The following is a 20,227-nucleotide window of genomic DNA, read 5'->3' as shown; positions in this document are numbered from 1 at the left end:
ACAGGTTTATTTATAATTTTTATAAAATTCAACTTCTGAAGCTTGTTTGCTGAAACATTATGACCTGAATTACTGTCTCTGCTTTTACATTAAAAATTCACATACAGAATGAAACTGGAAAAACTGCCAATCCCTGATTTCTGCCCCCTATTTTTTCACTCGGCATTCAAACACTTAGGTACCTTTTGCGTCCATCGGCGGGCAAAAAACCTAACATTCAGAACTATCAAAGAAGAGAATTTCTTTTAAACGATGAAAGGTTTCCCATCTGAGTCATCTTAAGCATGTTCTCGGTGTAAGCAGCATGCTGGCTGGATGTCCTTTGGCCTAACTATTACACATTGGGCATGGATCGCACACAGGCTGGTGTCTTCCAAAAAGACCACCAGACGGGCTTTGCTGGCCTCTCTCAAAGCACAGATAGCTGCACTCTGAAAGTGCAGGTCTGTTTGGAAGTTCTGAGCAATTTCTCGCACCAGACACGGGAAGGAACGCCTGCCCATCAGAAGTTCAGTGGACGTGATAACGTCTTTTTTCCGCGAGCTGCTACAGTCCTGTAACGATGAGTTTCTTCACCTCTCCAGTACAGGGCGCACTCTTTTTATTTTATTTTATTGAAGCATAGTTGATTTACGATGTGGTGTTAATTTCTGCTGTATAGCAAAGTGATCCAGTTTTATATATATATATATATGTATGTATATATATATATATGTAACCTTCATATTCTTGATACTGAACAGAGTTCCCTGTGCTCTACAGTAGGACCTTGTTGTTTATCCATTCTGTATGTAATAGTTTGCATCTGCTAATCCCACACTCCCACTCCATCCCTCCTCCACCCCCCAACTCCCTCCCCCCCCCGCCCCGCCCCAGCAACCACAAATCTGTTCTCTGTGTCTGAGTTTATTTGTTTTGAAAATAAGTTCATTTGGGTCATACTTTAATTCCACACATAAGGGATATCATATGATATTTGTCTTTGTCTGACTTACTTCACTTAGTATGATAAGCTCTAGTTGCATCCATGTTGCTGCAATGGCATTATTTCATTCTTTTTTATGGCTGAGTAATACTCCATTGTATATATTTACCACATCTTCTTTATCCATTCATCTGTCGATGGACACTTAGGTTGCTTCCATGTCTTGGCTATTGTGAATAGTGCTGCTGTGAACATAAGGGTGCATGTACCTTTTAGAACTATAGTTTTTTCCAGATATATGCCCAGGAGTGGGATTGCTGGATCATGTGGTAGCTCTATTTTTAGCTTTTTAAGAAACCTACATACTGTCCTCCGTAGTGGCTGCACCAGCTTACATTCCCACCAACTGTGTAGGAGGGTTCCCTTTTCTCCACACCTTCTCCAGCATTATGACTTGTAGACTTTTTGATGACGGCCATTCTGACCAGTGTGAGGTGGTACCTCATTGTAGTTTTGATTTGCATTTCTCTAATAGTTAGCGATGTTGAGCACCTTTTCATGTACCTGTTGGCCATCTGTATGCCTTCTTTGGAGAAATGTCTCTTTAGGTCTTCAGGGAGAACTTTCGCAAGAGGCTTTTGTAGTCAGTTGCTTCCTGGGGGCTTCACCCTCCGTGGACTTGCAGGCAGTCATTTTTGCAGGAGCCACTGAACAGAGACCTCCTTACTCAGCCCCCTTGTCCTTAGGCTGGAGCTCTGCAAGCTAGGGGCAACAGTGGGGTTACAGAGGGACACAAGGAACTACGAACACAATGCTATTGCTAGAAAGATCTTTAAAGAATAAACTCAAAGCCATGCACGACTTATTGCTTCCTGTTGCTGTTAACAGTCAGCACTCACTCGCTGCTTACTCTGGGCCTAAGCTATGCCAAGTCCTATGTGTGCATTACTTCTTGCCAACAATCCTGCAATCATCATCCCCACTTTAGGAGGGAGGCCAGTGGAGCTCAGAGAGCTGGTGTAACTTAGCCAGGATCACACAGCTAGGAGGGTGCTGGGCCAGGAGTCAAACTCAGGCAGTCTGACTCTGGAGACGGCACTCTTACCCAAGTTGCACTGCCCCTCTGGTTTCTACTCAAAGGATTTTTATCATATAGTTTATACAAAGCCCATGTGGGTTATGGAACCCCTACCTACTTACTTATTTATGTCACAGGGAAGAACAAACCTGACTCCATATTGGATCTGTTTCTTTTACTTTAACTTTTGTATTCTATTGCTTTTGCTACAAGTTAAGAATGTTGCCTGTAGCCTGAAATATACAAGAGCCCGTTCTTAAAGCTATAACACTTTTCCATTCATACGGAGATAAAAAGCTGCAGAACAGAATAACATTTGTCTTGCTGGAAGTTTACAGGAACAGTGTGATCTGACTTTCACGAACAGCTGCAAGAACAAAGGATTCCAAGAAGTCTGTGACAACCAACCACACCCCCTCCACTTTTAGTATAAAAGATGCCTGAATTCTAAGTCAGGGAAGACGGTTCTTTGGGACACTAGTCCACCATCTTTCCGGTCTGCTGGCTTTCCAAATAAAGCTGCTGTCCCTTGCCCCAGCTACTCGTTTCCTGACTTACTGGCCTGTCGCGCGGTGGGCAACATGAGCACGGACTCTGTAACATTTACTCTCCACTTCTCACCTCTCTCCTAACTGCATGTCTTCCTCTCCACCAGGAATGCCACCCTCTGTCCCTAAAACCCATTCATCCCCCAAGGCACAGACAAATGTCAACTTTCGGAGAAACTTTGCCCAGTTATCCAAACCAGAAGTAACATCTCCTCCCAAACTTTTCTACCCCCTCCCACCAAAAGTGGGCCTACTTTTCGGGGTACTTGTCCATCTCTTCTCCTTAGACATGTTCATTTTCCTCCCAATGTCATGCTAGTTCTATACTGGCTCTACCTTTCCATTTCCCACTTCTGATCCTTTTCCTTCAAATTATCCTAAACCATTGAATTGCATTATATAACCCTAACATCCCATCATGAAAAGATAAACAGTGCAATGAAAGACTTCTTTTAGCAATACATGTTAATTCTGACATGCATGTTTTACTTATGATAAATTTTAGTTAGAAATTCTTCTTGTTTTCAATTTTTTTTAATAAATTTATTTTATTTATTTTTGGCTGCGTTGGGTCCTCGTTGCTGTGCACAGGCCTTCTCTAGTTGCAGCGAGCGGGGGCTGCTCTTTGTTGTGGTGCACGGGCTTCTCATTGCGGTGGCTTCTCTTGTTGCAGAGCACGGGCTCTACGCACATGGGCTTCAGTAGTTGTGGCTCGCAGGCTTGGTAGTTGTGTTTCACGGGCTTAGTTGCTCGCGGCATGTGGGATCTTCCTGGACCAGGGCTTGAACCCGTGTCCCCTGCATTGGCAGGCCGATTATTAACCACTGCATCACCAGGAAAGCCCCACTGTTTTTAATTTTTTTTAACACTTTTCTGCTCTCATGATTAACTATTTAGGGGCAAAGAATTCATGAAGGGAAAAAAATTTTTTTACAAGACAGCTGAAACACCTAACCCTTTAACTACAATTTTGAAGGTATAACATCAAGTTTCAAGTTTCAAGTACAAACTGCATTAAACTTTTCTGGGTTTGTCTTCCACATCAGTTCATTTTCAAATCTCTTAGTGAAGCCAAGGGGAACAAAACACAAGGCAAAGAAAAAAGAAGGGTAGATATTTTTATTTAATGAAAGCACATGTTATGAAATTTTAAAAAGAAACCACTGCAAGCAGCAGAGAAAATTCTCATTTCCTCCTTCTAAGCTTATTTACTTTCTAGCAAAATATATTGTCTCAACTCCCAGGCCTAAGGAAAATCATCTTTGATATACGAAGTTATGGTGGAAGGTCATTAAGCTGTTATGCTCGAGCCGAATGTTCCTACCACAATGCTTATCAAAGAGTATCAGAAAATGCACCCACTCCGGGCCCCCCCGCTGCGAGCAGACACCACATGCTTTGCCGAGATGGTTGTACCAAGAGATCAAAAGAAGCTTTAATAGAAAACCAATGCCTTAAACCATTCTGCAGCTAAAACAGAATTCTAGCATGTCAACACAGAAAGGAAACATCAGCACAGAAAGTTCTTTCATTGAATGCCCGTACAATGCCGCCTACGAACCAGGCGCTGGGCCAAGTATGCACTCACTTTGGCCTCTCAAGAAACGAGGAGGCAGGTTACATTTTCTTAGTCACACCCACTTTACAGATGGGGAAAACTGAGGCCCAGAGCAGTGAAGTGCACCCACCTAGCACACAACCGCTCTACTACACAGCCATGCAAGACTACACTTTGCCTGACACAGATGATGCAATCTTGGTCCAAAGGTGTTAACTAACTTGCCAGCAGCAAACACTAACGAAGGATTAGATAGATTTCACAGGGGACTGAGATCCCGCTTTTTGAAATGTTCTTGCTAAGAATGACCACAGAAGGAAACATATGTATCGCATCTAAAATATAAAGCACACACAAGAACATTTACTCTCCTGTTTTATAAACCGTTGGCAGAAAGGTGATGCCACTCAAAAAGCAAAGCAATACTATTCCAGAGGAGAGCGTGACAAATGCCTTCTGAGCCCGGCCACTGGACGTGGCAGGAACAAAGGTGAACGCGCTATGCAGTCCAGGCCCTGGGCTCCCCTGTCCCGGCAGACACACCTCTCGCCTGCACTGACTCTGTTACGTTAACACGTCTTGGAGAAGGGATCTGACCTCTGAGGGTGCTCAGTCCTTGCCTGAGCACTCGTCAGCACAAACGGCCGACCCGCGGGTGCCACGTGCTCATGCAGCGTTTGCTTTCACTATCCGGCCTCCATTTCACCTCTTCCGCTTCGTCTGGGCGTCTTCCTCACCTCCTCCCACCGCATGTGGTCTGGTGGAAGTGGAATCGGGTGCCCGTTCCTCTCCTTACAGAAGGGCGGATGTAACCCACACTGGATCGTGGACCTTGAAGGGAAAGATCCGGAGACTAAGCAACGGATGCAGCCAAACCTGGTCTTCAGCCTCCGCAACACTTCTCTTAGCAGCCCTTGTCGCCTCCTAATGAATTCCCTCGGGCTGAAGCTGGACTGATGCGGCACCCAAGGGGGCACTGGCTGAGCTGCGTAGCCAGGTCTTCACTGGGCTCTCAGATCTGACCAGGCTCCGCGCAGAGACGTGGACAGAGAGAGAGGGAATCACTGCTGCATGCACTGCAATTATTCCCTAATAATAGGCCCTAGTAATAGGTTAGTTAATAATAATTAACTGACAGAGTCAATGCAATTTTGTACTAAGAGACCCTGCACGTGACCTGGAAAGGCTACAGTCCTCCAAAAGTGTGTAATTTAGACTTAAAGAATTTATTCAATCACTGAGCTTAGCAGTTAACAAAGAAAAGGATGAATGGAAGAAGAGTGTACTCACAGTAGATGTCAAAAATAATTGTAACACTCAGGGTGTTTGATCTGCTCTAAGAGATAATGGTTACAAGATGAATCTTAATGTGTCCCAAGATTTGCCCTCTGATCCACTTCTCAAATCTATTTCCAAAAGATCAGCATATTAACCCATAACATTGTAGCAAATATTCAATGTCAAATGTAAAATCCTTTTAGTCTCCTCCTACATCTGAATTCAAAAGTGATGTTGGGGACTTCCCTGGTGGCGCAGTGGTTGAGACTCCACGGGCCAATGCAGGCGACACGGGTTCGAGCCCTGGTCTGGGAAGATCCCACATGCCGCGGAGCAACTAGGCCCGTGCGCCACAACTACTGAGCCTGCGCTCTAGAGCCTGTGAGCCACAAACAACTACTGAGCCTGCACGTCTGGAGCCTGTGCCCCGCAACAAGAGAGAGGCCCGCGCACCGCGATGAAGAGTGGCCCCCGCTCGCCGCAACTAGAGAAAGCCCTCACACAGAAACGAAGACCCAACACAGCAAAAATAATAAAGAAGCTTTCATAAAAAAAAAAAAAATAGAAAAAGTGATGTTAAATTGAATTCTTGACGCTGAAAACTGACAGATGCTTGGAAATCTTATAATGCTAGTGGGGGAGAGCTTGGGTCAGAAGCACATCTGAGCCAGCCCGAGATTTGGGGAGGGCATCTTTCACTGAGGAAGCAGCCAATGCACTGGCTTTCAAGAGGGAATATGTGTAGTGGATGGAGAGAAACACACACACACACACACACACACACACACACACACACACGCACACACACACCATCAAGCATGGCCCAAGTCAGTGTTGTCCAAACTTCAGATCAGGGAGCACATCATGAAATCAATTTTGGAATAAAAATAACCTTTGTTTTAATGACATGGAATAGCAAAGCAGAGACATAGAACAGGTGTTTTAAAATAACAGAGTGTGTGAAATACATGAAGCAAGAGTATTGTTTAATAAAGCTTGTTTCTGGGGTGTGTGTGTGTGTGTGTGTGTGTGTGTGTGTGTGTGCACACGCTTTACTGAGCAAATCTCAGTAAAGCTCTGGGCTGAGTGTGCCTGCCTGCACAGGGCCAGGTGCTTACGGCTGGTTTTGCTAAGCAGTAAACTTGCAACCCAAGGATGCCTTTCTCCGTTTCCTTGAGGGCTTTTAATTATAGAGAGTGGAGTGCCTTGTGGAAGAAGTGCTTGTGAACTGTTACTAATTCATGGCAATGAACTTAAGGGCTAGCAGCTCTCAGATCATAACTCTTCACCACCCTTCACTCAACAGCTCCCTTTCACGGCTCCTCTTCCTCTCGTTCATTCCCTGTTGCTCTGTGTTCCCACTCCACCCAAGCAAACCAGCTCGGTGGCTGAAGATGCAGCTTCAGAACGGGCGCACGGGGGCCTTGGGTGGGGGGGCGCATTCTACAAGACTAGTCCCAGACCCACATTTGCCCAGTAAGCATCCTGTCCTCAGGTATATCAGAGATTTATTAGACTAGTTTGGAAAAAGAGAGGAGGGGCCCCTGGAATTGTGGAAGCACTTAAGCTTCCCAAGACACGTCTTTCCACGGTCCCTGCAAATCTGCTTTGCCCCGCCCAGCTCATGTCACCCTCTGCTCCCTGATCCTTAATAGGCAAAGTCATGACAGCCTTTGCTCAAAACCACTTAGAATTGCCTCCCTCTGGAAGTTACAAAAGAGAAAATACAGAGATGCATTTTGTAGGGCCAACAAGGCAAACAGAGAGAGAGAGAGAGAGAGAGACAGTGTGTGTGTGTGTGTGTGTGTGTGTCTGTGTGCGCACGCATGAACAAGCATAAGTGAGTTTGTCTAATTAGTTCCCAGCAGTTAAAAATAAGACATTTCACACACACGGGCATTTTTTCAAAAGAGAGGAAGAAAAAGGCCTCTGGATGGTGGCTTCTCTTGCAAGGCTGACAAGGGAGCCTGCATCTTTGAAGGCAAACCCTGCTGTGGCTGAATCCTGCCCCGCCCACCATTCATTCCACAGTTGGCCACAGTCTCCACCCTCCCCTACCGCCTCCCAACCTGGAGCCTGAGGGACAAGTTTCCCTGCAGTGAAATTAGGAGGAGACACAATTTTTACACTCACTGCTCTTTTAAAATTGGGCAAACTAAAGTTAGAGGGAAAGTTGTATGTTCCAAAAACACGTGGCAGAATAAATATCTTTGTCCTGAGAAGCGAAAAGCCTTCCTAATTGTTTAATGTAAAAAACAATACAACAGTGTTTCTTCTAAAGGACTCTGACTTAGGAAGCCTGTATGAAACAAATGGCATCCTTCACCTGTAGGCAACTGAGTTAAAGATGAAGATGCTTAATAAATGCAGGAAAGCACCACATGTCCCGGTCACTCCCTCTTCTCTGACCTCTGTATCAGCTCAAATGCTGCCTTGGTCTTTATGTCGCTGCAAAAGGGTTTCTGGCACATATTTAGTGCTAAACTAGTGCTTCGAAGTTTGCCACCTCCCTCTAGGTTTCCTTAAAAGGAAACACGACAGAAAAAGTCAAACAGAGAAATCAGATCAACATTACCCCGATGTTTGCGAACGTTTTTCTCCACCAAGCGTTGTTCTTGTGGTGTTTCTTCCACTGGGCACACCGATCGATTCTCGAAAAAAACTGTTTCCCAAACTTCGGCTTTTTGCGAACTGTCACAATTTGTCACATCTGTGCCCCAGCTGTACTATTGCTTATTTACTACTTTTTGTGACATCAATTCATTTTTAAAGGAAATTTTCAAGCGTTGGAAAGCCAGTATCACACACCGTAAGCAGAACAAAACCATAAACGTAAAAACAATGGAAAGCAAAGCCACATGACTGAATTCTTTCAGGATAACTGTTGTTGCCGTGGCTCTAACCTCAGGCCTTCTCTCTTGGTTAGCAAGGAATTTAGCATCAAGCTAAAACTTCTTCAGTCCATCATGCTCTTCGAACAGCAGGATGGAAAGAGAATTAAAATAATAATAATAGTAACAACCTTGACACTATGGGACCTAACATTCATTATTCAACATGCATTCATTAGTGCACTAGGGATTATCTTGTTACCCATCAAAAGGCTGGCCCTGAGCGTGTGATGGATGTGGGTATGTGCGTGCAGGCCTGGGTATGTGCGTGCCTGTGTGTGTGAGCGTCTGTTATACCAACAAGGAACATGGATGATGGGGTGATTCATCTTCCACGTGACAACCCATGTGGCTACACAGATTCTAGCCCTTGCTATGTTTTTAGGCTAGAGGGCCTTTTTCGAGGTACATGTAGTATTTCCAAAGGTCTTTAGTATCCTAAAGAAAAGCTTGCCACCCACTGCATGCTCGGTGGGTCCCTAGGGAACTAGGAAACCACGACAGGAGGAATTACAGAACAGAACAGGGAGGTCATGCAGGCATTTAACGTGCAAAGACTCGGCCATCCGGCTGGGCAAAAGGGAAAGGAAGCGTGAGTCGTCCTAGGGCGCAGGGGATGCACTGTGCAGCCCTGGCACAGAAGCCCCACGAAGAGAAGAGAAGCCTTGCTACTGCAGTGTTACATCCCACCTGGCGGGATGCGTACTTTATTTTCCAAACTGCTTGGAGCAAATCAGCGTTCACTTTTATGAGATGACCAGTGTGTCACCACCCAGATTCTCTGCGTCCTGAGCGCTTAGAATTGACTCTGGAACAGAGCACATGCTTGCTCCGGATCTGCCGGAGGGGAGAGGGGATATCCCGAGTCCCGGGGAGAGACAGGCAGCACCTCCAAGCCCCGCCACTGGTCTCTGTTCCCCGGACAACGGCCACTGACAGGCAAGGACATGCCCCAGTGCAGACTGTATTTCTTGTGCTTTTCCACCCCACTGGGCTCCTGAATGCAAGTCAATGGCTTAATCCGGTGCTCGGGTGAAGGAACAGCTCTGTGTTTGTCAGGTGAGCACTTCCAGGAAGTTTCAAAGATGATCTGGACCACATGGAACGTTTGTCTTATACACCGACTTACATGGACTTTCTTCATATGACTCCTCTGTATTCCCGTAAGAATTTCTTACCCTTTGTAGCGATAAGTTAATTGTGAAGACTTACAAAGCCTCATAATCTTTAACCTTGGTCTGGTGTTCATTGTTAAAAAGGCAAACAGACTTTATTTACTTAAGAAAGCAAGAAACTTTGGGTTAGAAAAGTAACAGAAACTAATTTTAGAAAATGCATAAGAAGAATAAAGAGGAAAACAGAGAGGAGATCAATGCTTACGGCAGATCAACTTACTTCAGGGCCAACGATAACCATGTAAACGCTGGGCTCCTCTTGATGCCACTCTTGGGGAGAAAAAAAGAAAAAAAAAAGACTTTTAAAACGGTTTTAAGTCACAGCTGAAAACATAAATCAGTTTAATATTAATTATGCTACAATATAAATTATTTCATATCATTTTGCTTTCATTCATATTAGTCAACTTATAATTATTTTAAATGTAAGTATGTGACATTTTATGGTTTTAAGGAAAATATTTTTTTCTAGCACGTTGCACATTATTCAGAGATCTAATTTATTAGGTAATTAGGATGGATACGCCATCACAATTCAGTATGGATTTTAGAATACACTGAAGCGTCTATAGATTAACTAAGCAACGCAACAAAACTCCAAATGTATCATACAAATTGGCATGTGTAAAATATTGCCAGATAAAATTATTTTAGACTTATCATTATTGGCTATGTTTTATGATTTCCTCAGAAGCTGAGGGCACAGGGAAGTAGGAAACAACTGAAATGACTACAGAGCGAGGTTATTTTTCTGGTTGTTTCTAAAGTGACAATCTAGAAACAGTTCTGCTCATGGGAAAAAAAATGAGAAAACTCAAAGTCCTAAGGAGAGACATGTGAAGACAGGGACCCCAGTGGAATTCCGCAGGCGAAGGGTCCCCTGAGAACACATACCTGAGAATGCATCCACCAGATAGAGAGGGTCTTTCACCTGTCGGAGTCCACAGATCAGGAGAAACACGTGTAGACTGTCAGCACTTTGGTTAATCTCTGCAACAGAAGAGTTCAGGGTATTTTCAACGAAGAGGACTTGAATCGATGACCCGGTGACCATGTCCCCGCAGACACAGCTCAGAGGCTGCTGGGCTCTGACCTCCCAGGCAACTGCTCCCACGCCTAAATTTTATCTTCATTTCACTGCATGAACTAACCGTTCCTCCTGGTGAATCAACCTGAGCTGAACTTGGCCTAATAAAGTAAAGGTATTTTGCTGCAGTGCAGAAGGATGAGGTGATAAGAACTGCCTCAGTTATTACTGAAATGTCAGCCACAGGTCCTAGAAAATATTTCCATGCAATTCCAGTTAGGAAGAATCTTTTCTTTAGGAAACTAGAAAGATGGTTTATATAGGAATGTCCTCTTGAGTTCGTATATGTCTATATATAGGGACACACGCGTAATGTATACGTGCCCACAGATACATGAAATAAGAGGTTTAGGTTTGTTACATTGAAAGTTGTCGTGTAAGGCGAGTTGCAGGTGACCACACTCTTTGTGGTCCCTCCCAGCAAGAGGTGGAACCCATTTCCCCACCCTTAGACGCTGGGCTGACCTGGTGACTGGTATCAATAACAGAGCGGGAGTGACTTCTAAGTCTTGGCCGTGGGAAGCCTGGTGTGCAGCGTCCCCACCCACTGGGATGCTGCTGCCTTCCAGTCAGGCCTGCCTGCCTCCTTAGGAGAGACCCAACCACCCATGCAGGACCCGTCAGGCCTCAGCCCAACTTACAAGTGAGCCCAGCACACACAGTGGGAGCAGGGATGACCGAAGTCCAAACCGCCAATCCGCAAAATCATGAGAAAATCCATGGTGGTTGTTTTAAGTCACCATTTGTTGAGGACGTTTGTTCGGCAGAGCATGCCGTCAACAGAAATACTGGGAACGTTCCCCGGTGGTCTAGTGGTTAAGACTCGGCGCTCTCACTGCCACGGCCTGGGTTCAATCCCTGGTCGGGAACTGTGATCCCACAAGCCGCATGGCATGGACCCCCACAAAAAGAAAAGAAAAGAAGCCACCCTGCCTTCTTTATAAAATTTCATTAAAGAAAAAGAAATTATTAATATTAACCCAAGCTAGCCTAAAACTTCACCATTTCCAAACATATGTAATTGGACATAAAATCATGCAAGAAGAAGGTTTTCATTCATTCATCCCATTCTTTTTTTTTTTTTTTTTTTTGCGGTGCGGGCCTCTCACTGTTGTGGCCTCTCCCGTTGAGGAGCACAGGCTCCGGACGCGCAGGCTCAGCGGCCATGGCTCACGGGCCCAGCCGCTCCGTGGCACGTGGGATCTTCCCGGACCGGGGCACGAACCCCCCATGTCCCCTGCATCGGCAGGCGGACTCTCAACCACTGTGCCACCAGGGAAGCCCCATCCCATTCTTAATGCAAATAATTTCATTCCCTCTGTGCTTTTAGTCTTGAGTAGTAATATAATTAGAACGAATGTAATAAGATATATTGACAGCACTCTCACACAATCACAAAAGCTAATAATAATAATAATAATACATAACCAGCACTGGAGAAAGTCTTTACTGAAGTGTTAAGATTCAGATGTCCTCTTAGAAAAACCTTAAACCGTTATTACAGTCTCTGAATTGACTGTTGACAATTTCATTGAGATATGTTGAGTTTTTTTGGTTATATATTTTTCCTGTATTTTCAGTTTTAAAACTAACCTTAGAAATACAGACCTTCATGAATACTTCTTTGACCAAAAGTTTAAGCTAGAGGTTATGTCCAGAATTTGAATTTGAGATCAGAAGAATCTGAGGTCAGGCATTTGAGTCTGGGGTCAGGAGACAAACTCTTCTCTTTAGTGAATGATGTAGGGGACTTCCCTGGCAGTCCAGTGGTTAGGACTCCACGCTTCCACTGCAGGGGGCACAGGTTCAAACCCTGGTCAGGTAACTAGGATCCTGTGTGCTGAGTGGTGTGGCCATAAAGAAATAAAATAAAAATAAAAATAATAAAAAATAAATAAATTTTAAAAAATGATACAAATTGAAGAATACCATTAAGGAAAGGAAGGTCAGGTGTGAAAAACAGCCCAAACCCACAGAGTTAGGCAAGAACCATCAATGAATGCTAAAACTGGTGAGGGGAAGTTTGATGAGGACAGAAATTACAAGTGCCTTCTCAAAAGTAACTTATTGATTACAAAGGAAATATAACACCTGGACATGGGGAAACCGAGAAAGACACCCGCTTAACTAAGGGAAGAAACCTTAACCCAGCGCACATGACTTTATTTACACACACACACACACAGAGTTGATACATTTTTTTAAAAATCACCAGTAATGGAAGAAGGTGATGTTATGTGTCTCCAGGTGTGATACAGTGAGAAGGACACAGCATCCCTTACATCATCATCATCATGTAAGTACATGGAATATCCATTCAACTATACAAAAGGAGTGAAAAAAAGGAAGGCGGAAGGAGAACCATGGAAGTACCAAAAAGAGGGGGAAATCAAAGAACCTGTATTACCACATTGAAAAAAAGTAAATACAAAAACAAAACAAACACAAAGACGGCATCCAGAGACGGCACCCAAAGAAAGCCCTATTTTAAGAACCGATGTGATGTCTCGGTAAAAAGGCTGCATCTCATTCTTTCTTTTTGCTTTGTGGCAAGTGTAGATGTTGGAAACCTACTTTGTTGCTTGACTTCGATCTGACACGTGTTAGCTACTCAGAACAGCAGGTTCGGAAGACCCGCTGGCCTTCTGGTGAGGTAAAGCTGGAGAAACGTGGCCCTCTACGTACCCCAGGATCCCTAGGAAAGCCAAGCTCGAGAGACAATAATGCATAATGTACAACACTGATCTTCACAACGTGCTGACTCTGACTTACAGTGAGACGTACACACTGTACTGCAACCCTGTACACGTGAAATATGTGTTTATACGTAGACACACAGACACGGTGCAGTTTCAAAGAATCATTTAGATGTATTGCATACAGGCGCTCTGATATTTTCTATTCTCTTCTTTAAAGCGCTGCTGCCCAGTTCACTAAATGATTTTGAGATCCCCCCCAACCTACCAGACCCTAGAAGTAGACGGAGTTAAATCCCATCTTCTCTTGCCTCTTTCCCCCTCTTCTTCCTGGGCAGGAGATCAAATGTCATGGGAATTTAGAAACCTATATTAGAATAGGATCAAACAAAGAACTTTGTCTTATTCTTTGTCTTATTCTAGGATTTAAGGCTTTGTCTTATTCTAGGATTTAAAAAAAATTTTTTTTAAATTAAATGCAGAGACAACATTTGGGTTTGAGAGCTTACATGCACTTTTCCCATACACCAATATCGTTTTCAGGAAATGCAGTGCAAAAATCCTGATCAAACAACCAAGGTCTCAGGCCCGACCTCATGGATGCGTCAACTCTAAGTAATTCCATTTCAGCTTCTCCCAGGGCCTTGGCCAACTTTAGGGAAAGGTACCGTGTTCATTCTCAGATTTTAAAAAAGAACTAAAACGTACTGGCCTCTAGAGGTTTGGAGGTGAGGCAGGTACCTACCTACTTTTTTTAGTGGATTTCATTTCCTCATTTTAACCCCAAGCTTATTTTTCTTCTCTTTACTTTTCCTCTCACATCTGGGATTCGCAGAAGTCAAGGCTGGAACTCATCCCTTACAAATGCAACCATTTCCGTGTCTTTCCGATATTACCATTTCCTGGAGAACGGTATTTTTATCTACAAAACGAAACGTGTTGATTTCATGGTCTGGCACCCTAGCGGTCCCAACAGACTAAGCACGACGCTCCCAAGTCCTCTAAGTGACTCATCCATCCGCTGGTTCTAGAATAGAAACCCGATCCACGTCTAAGCTACTTTCTTTGCCGTTTGCTATTCCAGCAGCTCTGTCATTTTTGTTTTTTTCACGCGTGATTATAAGAAGAGAATTCAAGAACTTCTGTTGATTACACTTAGTGACTTTTAGCTGAAAAATCTCATTTGGGGGCTGTGAACGCACACAGGGATCTAATGACATGAATTTTCCATGTGAAGAAACAAGTGAGAGGGCTTCCCTGGTGGCGCAGTGGTTGAGATTCCGCCTGCCGATGCAGGGGACGTGGGTTCGTGCCCTGGTCTGGAAAGATCCCACATGCCGCGGAGCGGCTGGGCCCGTGAGCCATGGCCGCTGAACCTGCGCGTCCGAAGCCTGTGCTCCGCAACGGGAGAGGCCACAACAGTGAGAGGCCCACGTACCGCAAAAAACAAACAAAAAACAAAAAACAAGTGAGTTTTCCTAGGAACAGCCTGAGGAAGGAAAATATGACCATTTGAGTTTTGCATATGAGAGTTTCCATATAGAAATACAAATAGAGTTTTAAAGAAGAAAGAGAGAAAATTAAATAAACAGTGAAAATAGAAATAAAATGAAAATAAAAACCAAGAAGGTGTGTCCGGGTCAAGTTTAAGCTTTCACAGTTTCGGGATTTGATGGCCTGAGAGGCACCATTACTCTAGATGCATTAGTTACTGGCATTTAAAAGCAAAATTCCTGCATCACTGAATCATAACAACATTTAAGACGTACCTGAAAACACAAAGACCAGATAACTAACTTGATGTCTAACACATACCTTCGGATCAGAAGAGCTAATGAGAACATCGCGTGAAAAATTACAACAATGCCACTTAGTGCCTTTCATCTATGTTATTCTTTATTTGTTCCTAGTTGACCTGTTTGATCATGGAATCTGGTTGGCATACAACTGATTTCATGTTTTAAACTAAGGAGACTTAGTTAATTTGTTAGCTTGGGCTTAGAGATATAACTGAACGTTCTCAGCAAACCCGAGACATACCTTAAAGGGGAATAAACCCCGAAATTGACATCAGATATTTAAGAAGGTGACTATAAACCCTGGGGACTAATCCGCTACCCGCCTATTAATATTCAGTGTTCAGTGAGGCCCTTCCCAACCCACTCCCCTCGATTTCAAGGTTAACAATTCATAGGAATCCAGAGGGTGAGGATTTGCTCACTAACGGTCTGCATCAAGTTCACTGTCACTTCTGTTTTCACTGTCTCAGCCCAGAGTGGAAGTGACAAAACACAATCATAGGTTTAGAATGCTCCAGTGGCCAGGGTGAGATAGAGGATGGGTGAGAAAGATGGTCTACCTCTGGAGTCTGAAAGTTGACAAAGATGAATGACTGTACAAATGAGAACAGACACCTGATCATAAAACCCTGAGACGCCGCTGAATTCTCCACCTTAACGCTTAAGCCATCCTCCAGCAGTCAGCTCCCGCAGTCCCCGCCGGAGCCTCCCTGAGCCTATATATTCTGAATGTATTTACAGCTTCTGATCGCACACATTAAGAGTGAAGTGAAGCCAAGGTTCCCAAGAGGGGATGTTGTCTGCGGAGTATTTTAAATGTCCTGGCTGTTCCGTTAATCACTCAACAGTAAGACTGGTGAAACAAGCAACCATCAGGGTACAGACCTTGATGACAAATCACTCTCCTTTTGGAAATTATGAATCTTAGTTACACCACAACAGTGACCTCTGATATACAGAAGATGGAATAACCTTACAACAGGCCTTTTTTTTTTTTTTTTTTGCGGTACGCGGGCCTCTCACTGTTGTGGCCTCTCCTGTTGGGGAGCACAGGCTCCGGACACACAGGCTCAGCGGCCATGGCTCACGGGCCCAGCCGCTCCACGGCATGTGGGATCTTCCCGGACCGGGGCACGAACCCGTGTCCCCTGCATCGGCAGGCGGACTCTCAACCACTGCGCCACCAGGGAAGCCCACAACAGGCCATTTAAAATGGGCCTCCTGGTTCTGAATAACGGCTTACACTTCCTGACGTGATAAAGCAATTGGATGGTGTGGGTTCATTTGTAATGCTGACAGGAGTTCTGTCATTCTTGCTGAGATTGATGTCAAGCACTTGGAAAACTATTTCTAATCAAATGTTTGGAAATTTCTTCTTTTCAAGGGATGCGAACGCTGACACAGAGTACGTGTTGGAGGTTTTGTCTGAAGTTTTCGGAGTATAAACAGGCCTGGGGTGTCCTCCTGTCTGCTGAGGGCAGGGTGCTAATTTTGCATTTTCACTCTCTTCTCTGACATTTACAGCAGGACCTGCAACCTCAACTCCCCCCAGTCGTCCCCCTGCGTTGTCGTCTTTAGAGAGAAGAATTTCAGGTTAAAAGAGATGACTTCTCAGGCCTCACATTGTATTTGCTGAGATAATTTTAGCTGTTCTAGTACCTTTACCAGAATTACAGGGCTGATCAGCCTGCAAGGCAGTTATAATCACAAATAGCATAAACTTATGGGCTTCATCTGTGGACAACTGAAGTTTTTACACTTCAAGACATTGTACAATACAATAAAATTTTGCTTAAACAGCGTTTTTATGCTTGGGTCATGCCATGCACAGAAAACACAGTGGTACCACACGTAGAGAAAATGGTACCCTCCCAGCTTCACTGATGGACGCGCACCCTGATGTCACCTTTCCAAGCTGACACACTTACACATCACGTAAGATGTGTGAACGCTCTGGTTAAGTGCATAATCTAACCCAGCAATTCTATTTTTAGGAATTGCTCCTAAGAAAACAGTTGGGCAAACATATGAAGATGAAAATCCTAGCACTTTCATCCCTGCATATCAAAAAGTTTTAAAAAAAATCTAAATTCCCAACCAAAAGGATTGTTTGGATACATTTATAGAATTTTAAATACAATAAAGGAGTTAAAAACATGATGTAATTAGAACCAATAAATTTATATTTCAAGGTATAATGCCAATGTATTACAAAAATCAAGTGTATCTCTATATACTAGCAACAACTAAAATTCAAAACTGAAATTAAAAAGAAAACCTTTAGGGCTTCCCCGGTGGCACAGTGGTTGAGAGTCTGCCTGCCGATGCAGGGGACACGGGTTCGTGCCCCAGTTCGGGAAGATCCCACATGCCACGGAGCGGCTGGGCCCATAAGCCATGGCTGCTGAGCCTGCGCTCCGCAACGGGAGAGGCCACAACAGTGAGAGGCCCACATACCACAGAAAAAAAAAAAGAAAAAAAGGAAACCTTTATAGCACATCAAAAATAATAAAATCCTTAAGAATATTTTTAAAAGACATGAAAGACCTGTACAAATCATTATGAAGATAAGTAAGACCCAAGCAAATGGAAAGATACATCATGTTCAGAGATCTTAAGACAAATTATTGTTAAGACAGCGATTCGCTCTAAAACGATCTGTGGATTCAATGCAACAAGATTTTATAGAAATTGACAAGATGATTCTAAATTTTGTATATGGAGATGCAAAAAACCTAGAAGAGCTAAAACAATTCTGAAACAAAGTCATAGGCTAACCCTATCTCATTTCTACACGTACCATAAATCTACAACAAGACAGCATGATACTGGCATAAAGGTAGATTTATACAGACACAAAGGAACACACACAGTAAACTGACTCTCAGCAAAGGAACCAGAGCGATTCATTGAAAAACATTTTCAATGATACTGCAATTTACAGAAAAAAAATGAATTTCGATCCCTACCTCCTAATATCACACACAAAATTTAATTTCAGATGGATTACAATCTTAATGGAAAAGCTTAAACTTGTGGAGGAAAAAACAAGGAAAATATCTTTTCGACCTTAGGGTAGGCAAAGATTTCTTAGGCAGGACCCAAAAGGACTAACTGTTAAAGAAAAAACTGATAAGCTAGACTTCAACAAAATTTAAAACCTCTGCTCTTCAAAAGACATAGTTAAGAACACGGAAAGGTAAACCAGAGGATGGAAGAAAACATTCACAATATGTGTATCTGACAAAAAGCTTCTACCCAGGGGGAAAAAAAAAGCACAAAACCCTCCTGCAGACCAAGAATTAAAAGACAACACACTAAAACATTTGGGCAAAAGGCCTGGCTAGACACCTCACCAAGGAAGATATCGATACATAAATGCCCAACACCAATCAAATACCATTTCATGATCCCCTAGGACAACTACAATTAAATAGACTGTCCACACCAATTGTCGGCAAGGATGTACCGTAACTAGGTCTCTCATCGATGTCTGTGGAAATGTAAAATGGTACAACACTTTGGAAAACTGTTCGGCTGTTCTTTTCTAAAGTTAAGCATGGGTCCACCCTACACTCAAGCTATTCACCAGAATCCTTGCACAAGAATGTGGAGAGAGAGCAGTTTTATTTATAGTACGTAAAAATGGAAAACAATTCAAAAGTCCATCAACAGGAGAACAGAGAAACAATGTGGGACACATCCATACAATGGAACAGGACCCGGTAATAAAAAAGGAGGAGCTACGGAGACACACAATATGCATGGATCTCAAAAACATGACGTTGAGCAAAAAAGATGCCAGACGCAAAAAGTACTTACTGTATGATTCCACTCAGATGAAGTTCAAGAACTGGTAGAACGAATCGATGGTGATAGAGATTGGAATGGGGTCCCTTACAGAGGGATGGGAATTAAATATGGAAAAGCACAAGAGGGAACTTTCTTGAGCAGTGGGAAGGTGATCTGTCTGGATTAGGGTATTTATACATTTGTCAGGACTCATCTAATCTTACCCTAGAAGTCTGTACTTCACGCCACGTAAATTTTACTTTAGTTTAGAGATTTTTAAAAAAGAATAAGTTAGCTCATATTGTTACTAACATAATGAATAAATAAAGCAGGTTAGAGCAGTAAGTACAGTTTGACTCTGCTTTTGTCTTTTAAAAATCATATACATGATTATTTATACATATGTATTATTTAAACATAAAGTATAAAGTCACACCTAATTATATATAATTTATATATAATCTATATATAATATAAATAATATAGGTATCATACATATTATGCATTTACAATAAATATACAAATATCACATATTTATATATTTACATGATTTTAAAAGACAAAAATATATAATAGGTTAATACAGCTATAATTTAATATTATATATTGATGCATGAAAAGCATTAATATATATATGTAAAATTGTTGAGAAAGATATATCAAAACACTAATAGCAGTTCCTTTTTGGTGCTGAGATTTCAAGTGGTTTAAAAGTTTGTTTCTTAATCTGATCTCCGTCTTACAATGGTCACTTTTTTTTAAAATTTTTGGCCACGCCACGCGGCTTGCAAGATCGTAGTTCCCCGACCAGGGATCGAAGCTGGCCCCATCGGTGATAGCGCCAAGCCTTAACCACTGGGCCGCCAGGAAGTCCCACAAGAGTCACTTCTTATGTGTGTAGCTAATAACGTAACACCGAATGAACACAGGAGGATGGCATCCTTAATAAGGACAAACGTCACAAGACACTAGGTGTTTGGGAGGTTTGTCCGAAGAGCAGCGTCGCAGAGGCTGGCACTACGCGTCCTCCTGCGTCTCAGCTGCACCCCCATCCTCACTGGGATGGGACCACTGACGACACCTCGGCAAACGGGGAGAAACCAAGTTTGTTCTAATCATGCCTTGCTCCCTCCTTTGTTCTACCCAAAGAGTCCATTTCTTTGACCCTGGCAGCCTCTTCTTCAAAACCATGTGAACCTAGCAAGGAACTGACGCAAGCTGGCGAGATGCACTAGAGTCAAAATCCTACCAGAAGATTTCATCTCTTACCTGAACGCTGAAGGAAGGTGTTCCAGTTAAAGGTGGTGTTCGGCACTGTTGCAATTCCTGGGTCAAAGGAAAGAGAACAAAAGAAAGTTCATGTGGTTGAGACATAACCAGTTATTTTGTGTTGACATTCA

The 20,227-nt window shown here is 43.2% G+C and overlaps 1 protein-coding gene across 3 annotated transcripts in view; it reads right to left on the bottom strand.

The window, feature by feature from the left end:
• GLT1D1 (glycosyltransferase 1 domain containing 1) overlaps positions 1–20,227 on the bottom strand; it is a 100,543-nt gene that overhangs the window by 29,911 nt on the left and 50,405 nt on the right. For all 3 annotated transcript variants that reach the window (XM_079941950.1, XM_079941952.1, XM_079941951.1), the window contains 3 exons: positions 20,097–20,153; positions 10,348–10,443; positions 9,674–9,723 (listed from right to left, as the gene is read on the bottom strand). In XM_079941950.1, the coding sequence (XP_079798076.1) occupies positions 9,674–9,723; positions 10,348–10,443; positions 20,097–20,153 (203 nt within the window). The remainder of the gene's footprint in view (positions 1–9,673; positions 9,724–10,347; positions 10,444–20,096; positions 20,154–20,227) is intronic.

This window comes from Stenella coeruleoalba (genome assembly GCF_951394435.1).
Source record: "Stenella coeruleoalba genome assembly, chromosome: 14".
NCBI classification, from domain to species: domain Eukaryota; kingdom Metazoa; phylum Chordata; class Mammalia; order Artiodactyla; family Delphinidae; genus Stenella; species Stenella coeruleoalba.
This window is presented reverse-complemented; position numbering and strand designations above follow the sequence as displayed.